Source organism: Archocentrus centrarchus, chromosome 21, assembly GCF_007364275.1.
Source record: "Archocentrus centrarchus isolate MPI-CPG fArcCen1 chromosome 21, fArcCen1, whole genome shotgun sequence".
Taxonomy (NCBI): Eukaryota; Metazoa; Chordata; class Actinopteri; order Cichliformes; family Cichlidae; genus Archocentrus; species Archocentrus centrarchus.
The window spans coordinates 35,331,416-35,337,977 of record NC_044366.1 but is presented as its reverse complement, the minus strand read 5'-3'; the positions used below and the strand labels follow the sequence as shown (position 1 = coordinate 35,337,977).

Below are 6,562 nucleotides of genomic sequence, written 5' to 3'. Positions count from 1 at the left end.
AATTCATCTTAATGGTACATGTCAAAGGTTAAAATTGGCTTAAATTTGGTTCAAAAGTGAAAGTTTAGTAGATGTCGACATCACAACTAGTTTTTTTTTTTCAGCAGCCATATCTTTAAACAAAAACTCATTATTGAAATGGAAACAATACAACACAGACACACGTCTCATACTTATGGCTCCAGCATTGCCAACCCAACACTTAATCTGTTGACTTGATCAAATGCTGTAAAACTTCAGACTACCACTACACTATATGGACAAAGGTACTGGGCCACAAACACAATAAACCTACAGGAGCTGCTCAGCCATGGAAACCCATCCCATGAAGCTCCTGGCGCATTGATTTTGTGCTGATTTTAATGCCAGAGGAGGTTTGAAACTGTAGTTACAGAGTCAGCAGCACACTGGCAACTTTTATGCATAGTGCACCTAAGTACTCAACAACCCTGATGTGCAACCTGACATAGTCTACCACTTCATGGCTGAGCTTCTGTGGTTAAATGCTTCTGCTGTGCAATAATCCCACTTATAGTTGATTGTGGAATTTCTAGGAGGGATGACATTTCAGGAATTTGCTTTTTGTTATGGTGGCATCCGGTTACAGTATGAATTCAGTGAGCTCTTGATTTTATTCACTTTGGACTGAAAAGACCTGAATTCACAGATTAAGAGGTGTGGGCCAGTATTTTTGTCCATGCAGTGCATGTGTATATAAACAGTAGTTTAGGGGTGTGACGATTAATTCTAACAGCTGCAGCAACCCCTTCAGTATTCCTCTATGCGTATACTCCATGTTTCCATCCATTCTATGTGCCTACCATGCTCCCCCTGCCCCCAGGCTTTCCTCTGGGTCCCTCCTTCCCCCTCTTCCCTGAGTCGCCCCATTGGCCTGGGTCACCCTGCAGCAGAACAACAGAATGGCTTTAACATCTACTGCACAACCAGTGATTTTTCTACAGCATTTCATCAAATGTGTCTCAGCCAGTTCTTCACCTTCTCTCCTGGCATTCCGGGGATGCCGTGCTCCCCCTACAGAGGTGCACAGGCCGGTCAGTCAATGCTGTCATGTAATATCAAGCAGCACGAAATGAAGTTACATTATGATTTCCTCACCTTCTCTCCCCCGAGGCCTCTCTTTCCTTTGACACCTTTATCACCCTAAATCATAGAAACAGCAACTGTCACATGAATAGTTGCAATGTATAAATGTGTATATGAAAGTTTAAAAAATTCACTTACACTAAGTCCCTTATGCCCTTTACTGCCCTACAAACACACACAAGGGTAGCATCAGTAGTTAATAGTACTTATTTTAAAAAGAAAAACAAAACAAAACATGACATACTTCTTCTAAATATCTCCAGGATCACAAGTCCTTCCAAGCAGTGGAGCAGTGTATATACTGTACTGCCTCCATTTGACCATACTCGACATTTTTATTTTGCACATGCTGCACAGGCCACTTGTATACGTAGTGTACACATTTAAAGAAAATTGTTTCAAAATTGTTGCACATTTGAATGCAAGTGGAGCGTTTCATTTAAATATGACTGACAAATATGACAGAAATTAAAGCATATAGTTTTAATTTCTGTCATAACTCCTTCAGTCACCATGTGTACACCACTTTTTATATTATACCACATATATTATACTGTAATATTCATTTTCTGATATCTCCTACCTAAAAAGTTTATGTAGGCAGAAGATGAATTTTTTTCCACCAAAATTCCTGCATCATGACGGAACGGGTTGTTGGGTGTAAATAACAACCTACATGTGGTGAGGACTAATGTACCCATGCAGCACAGATGCTTTGATCTGCCTTAGGCAGATAGTATATGGCTAATGGCTGAGTTTACCATATAATATATAATATATGCAGGTTTTAATGTACCTTTATCATCCCAGGAGTTCCTATGTCTCCATACAGGCCCCTCCAGCCTCTGTCACCCTTCTCTCCCTGTGAAAACATTGACTCATATCAGCTCATATTCTCACACTGTCTCAGAATAATACGTTATGTAAATAAATGCATCTACTAATTATTTCCACATCTAATAAGAATGGTAGTGAAAAGGAACTCTAAATGCTGATGACTTGGAAGGATTACTCAAAAGATGTGATTTGGTGCCATATAAATAAAATTGAAGTTAATAATTCCATATGAATATTCACTTCAGAATATGAGTAGTGAAACTTTGTGTGCCACGGGGCGCTCAGAAGAACAAGTCTACTTACCAGCCATCTGACAAGTGGCTGGTAAGTACACTTTTCCACCATTATTTCAATTCTTTATTTTAATTGTCTGTTTGCTCTTCTTATTCATGACTTTTAAATTCCTAACATGTCTCCTCAGATACATTCAGTTCTTAAATTAAACAGTAATTTCTGTTTTTATCCGATCAGAGCTCATTTTTCCTGGTTACCATACAATCAGTGGAATCACTGTATTAGTGTGTGTCAGCTGAAGATGGTTTATGGGCTGGACAGACTTTGTATAACCTTTTGACCTGGCTGTCCCATGGCTCCTTGCACTCCACATTCTCCCTCTAGACCAATCACACCAGGCTGACCCTAAAACACACACACACACACACAGCAGTTTGACATAACTTTTGCTCTTATCAAGTCTTACATCTAATATTTATCTGTCTGAGATGAAAAGATAGTACCTTTGGTCCTCTGGGTCCCCTACAACCCTGTAGCATAAACACCATGATTGTAAGTGCAAGGTGTATCATTTTATTTTATTATTATTATTTTTCTTTTAACAAAAAGAAGGTCCTGCATACTTTTTCTCCTTTAGGACCTCTGATGTGTTCTGTTACATCAACCTGGAGTGTTAAAGGCAAATTAGAAAGAATTAGTGTGCAGTGTTAAATCATGCTTCAGTTTTCACACTGAGTTTAAACAAACTTCAAAGACAGGATTTTAAAGAAACAAAGCAGTGTGTGTGTGTGTGTGTGTGTGTGTGTGTGTGTGTGTGTGTGTGTGTGTGTGTGTGTGTGTGTGTGTGTGTGTGTGTGTGAGAAAGAGAGCAGAGGAGTCATCACCATTAACTCTGCTTTCCGCATGATTGGAGGGAACAAAGGTGGTGGGAGAGGGGGAGGAATGAAGACTTCACATTTCCACACTGACCGCCTGCTTCCTTTGCTGGCGGGGAATCCTGCATGGGCAGACAGCACTGTTACAAAGATTGTGTAAATCACTAGCTGCCCTGCACACTCTGGGTAAGGAGGGCGCTCAGCCTATCAGATCTACAGTCCTGACATAGTGAAGGTTTAATCACAATAAGTAAAAAGACTTTGCAAAGAAGGCCATGAACACTTCTAATTACAATCTGTTTCTGTTTGAGAATCACTGAGAAACAGTCTCACTCACATTTTTTTGATGAAAGTTCAACAGTTCTTCCCACCAGGGCTTCCAAGTTTGATCCCTCTTTTGTTATGTGAGGTTCCAGTTGGTTCAGTGAGAGTGGATTTTGTCACACTGACTGACATACAGTTAGGTCCATAAGTATGTTTGTTTTTGTGATTTTGCATCTGGACACCACAGCAGTGGATTTTAAACCACACAAAAAAAGCTGTGAAGGCCAGACTTTCAGCTTTAACTCACGGAGTGAAACTGTTTAGGACTTACAGCCATTTTTATTCACAGAACCCCATTTTCAGAGGCTCAAAGGTAACTGGGCACTTGCTGATGTGATGGAGGCCAGGTGGAAGGGAACCACAGCCAGGAACACTGGAGGTGGATTCAAGCTATTCTATCATGGTGAAGACAGGAACAGAAATGGAAGAGGCTAATCTTGAAGGAAGAGTGTGTGTGAAGTGATGTGGAGGTGAATGGACTAGTTCTTATATAGCGCTTTTCTACTCAGTATGAGCACTCAAAGCGCTTATACAACCTGTTTTGCATTCACCCATGCACTCCCATTCATACAAGCACTTCCATTTTTACAAAGCTAAGTGCTTTTTAATTAATTAACATTCACACGCATTCATACTCCGACAGAACGGTCGGAGAGCAACTTGGGGTTAAGTATCTTGCCCAAGGATACATTGGCATGTAGCCTGGAGTAGCCAGGATTCGAACCGCTGACCTTCCGATCAGTAGGTGACCTGCTCTACCTACTGAGCTACAGCCACCCCACAAGAGAATGTCAGCCAGGATCAGGAGTTTGAAGGTGGAAATCAAAGGGGTGATGCTGAATGCTGTCAGTGCACTTGTCCCACAGGTTGGATGTCAGAAGAGAAAGAGGAATTCTGGAGCAAGATGGATGAAGTGACAGAGAGTGTCCTCAGAGGGGAGAGATTAGTGATTGGAGCACACTTCAGTGGACATGTAGGTGAATGGGGTAATGAGGAGATCTTGGGTAGGTATGGTGTTAAGGAGAGAAATGCAGAAGGACAGATGGTGGTGGATTTTGTGAAAAGGATGGAAATGTCCTCCATGGATGGAGTACTTTGAGGATCTGATGAATGTAGAAAATGAGAGAGCGAGAGAAGGATGGATGGAGGATAGTCATTGAATCAGGAAGTGCAGAGGATTAGTAAGGAAGAAGTGAGAGCAGCTATGAAGAGGAGGAAGAGTGAAAAGGCAGTTGGTCTGGATGACATACCTGTGGAGGCATGGAGATGTGGATGTTTTGGTTTAACACAGTCTTGGAGAATGAGAGGTTGCCTGAAGAATGATTATGGACTCCTGTTGTTGCACTTACTATTTGTAATAGAAGCGGCTGACGGGAGGCCACTGAGCAATGCAGTCCATCCTAGGATCAGCTGAGTCAGCATCTCAAGTCTCCCTGCAAAAAGTCATGACACTATAGAAAAAACTCAATCGCTATTTCCATCTGGAGTAATTTTTACATGAAAAGGAAACCGCCACCCCTCTTCTTCTTCCATGTGGAAAACTTGAGGTGGGGAGAGCAGCAGAAAGACCAATGAAACCATCAGTGGTGTAAGATATTACACAGATTAAGTCGGAAACAGCAGGAAAGAAGAAGCTGGGCTTTTTTTTTGGCGGGGGGGGGGGCTGCTTGCCGTGACCTGCAATGGATCTGTGTGGGCACTGAGATCAGATATCTTATAACAGATGACGTATAATTAGCAAGTTGACTTATTAGGCAACAGTCTACTTTCATTTCATATAACTCAGTTCAACACATGTAATCAAATGATTGTGCCTTATGTCAGATTTGTCATTAAGTACAGGTGCACATATGTCTGGTCTGTGCAATGAAAGGCACATCAGACAGATTCCATGCTAGCTTCAAAAAATGAACCCCTCTCAGCTGTAAACCTTCATCTCACAGTTCAACTTAGGTTTTCTGAACATGACTGTGCTGAAAAACACAAATTACAAATCTGTTATTCAAACTTCGAGTGAAATAATCTCACAGACCTCCAGTGTAGGTCCAAATTCGTTCCACTGTAAACTCCAATGTTTAGAAAAAAAACATAAAATAATAACTTTTCTCAGCATTATAATCAGTGTAGTAGTCTTACCTCAAGTGCTGTTTCCTCCTCGGTGCCTGGAAAAGCTCTTGTCCTATACCGGAGATGTCTGTTGGAGCTGCGTCTCTTCCTGGTCATGGTCCAGCAGAACTGCAGCCCAATCTGCTATGCTTGCACACTGAGTCCGGCTTAATCTCAATCAATTGTGAAAATGCAATGCAGCCTCTGGCACCGCTTCATAGAAATAATCAGATAATTACATTTACACTGAGCCAAAGAGAAGCCTGCTGATCAGGCCACGTACTGTGGAGGATGAAACTGTGAAAGGAGTCTGTGGCACCTTCTGTCATAATGTATTATATTACCATTCATGTATTTCCATTTACAGTTTCAGCCAAGTTCCTTCAAATGATTGGACGGTTTTATTTTTATGACATGTTTGCGCTGAATGGGCTGAAAAAGTAAAATGGTTTGTATAAAACTGACACATTAGTCAACATCTGACCTTCAGATGTTTAATTTCTTACATATATTTTAGGCGTCCACAGGCAAAAAGAAAAAACCCACTCGTGTTCCTCCTCTGGGCTCTTTTTTCAAGCTTTAGAAAATCTGATCTGTAATGGGAAACTAGCCAATCACAGTTCTATCTATCTATCTATCTACCTATTGCTGTCTGGACTCTGTATTTTCAAGCTTTAATTTTTTTTTGGCAACCACCATGTTAGCTTTTTGGAGCCATAAGTAACCATATCTGGGCAAGAGGGTGGAGCATTAAGTAAGCAGCACAGATATCTGCTTGTTCTTGCGAAATAACAGACCAATAAAGTACTTGAATTTCACTCATGAAAACTGCTCTGTACCACAGATAATTCTATCAAACACGGTGGAGGAGTTCAGTTTGATTCAAATTATTGGAGGTGAGTCTTCGTAGACACTGCCTGCAGCTGCCTGTGTCAGCACATCTGTTAATGAAGCAGCGACAACCTTAACTCCAAATGAACAGGGTATAAAACACTGTTCAGCTGTTATAAAGATGAAAACTATACATAGTAGCCAAAACCAACTTATGCACAAAGCTTTAAACATGTTTTTTTTTTTAAGCT

General features: G+C 41.0%; 1 protein-coding gene across 1 annotated transcript; it reads right to left on the bottom strand.

Annotated features, from left to right (window-relative positions):
- Positions 1 to 809: 809 nt before the first annotated feature.
- Positions 810 to 3,166, bottom strand: LOC115800230 (inner ear-specific collagen-like). Its single transcript, XM_030757474.1, has 9 exons — positions 3,060 to 3,166; positions 2,799 to 2,840; positions 2,679 to 2,705; positions 2,509 to 2,580; positions 1,901 to 1,966; positions 1,243 to 1,269; positions 1,117 to 1,161; positions 997 to 1,032; positions 810 to 902 (listed from the first exon to the last, which is right to left on the bottom strand). The coding sequence occupies exons 1-9, from the start codon at positions 3,078 to 3,080 to the stop codon at positions 810 to 812; spliced, it is 429 nt and encodes a 142-aa protein (XP_030613334.1). The 5' UTR covers positions 3,081 to 3,166.
- Positions 3,167 to 6,562: the final 3,396 nt, after the last annotated feature.

What these genes read in the sequence shown, in the direction of transcription:
- LOC115800230 (XM_030757474.1), bottom strand. Translation starts at nt 3,080, where the DNA reads ATGCGGAAAGCAGAGTTAATG. An exon ending in TGCGGAAAGCAGAGTTAATG is followed by an intron (nt 2,841 to 3,059) that starts GTGATGACTCCT and finishes TTAACACTCCAG; the next exon opens with GTTGATGTAACAGAACACAT. An exon ending in GAGGTCCTAAAGGAGAAAAA is followed by an intron (nt 2,706 to 2,798) that starts GTATGCAGGACC and finishes TTTATGCTACAG; the next exon opens with GGTTGTAGGGGACCCAGAGG.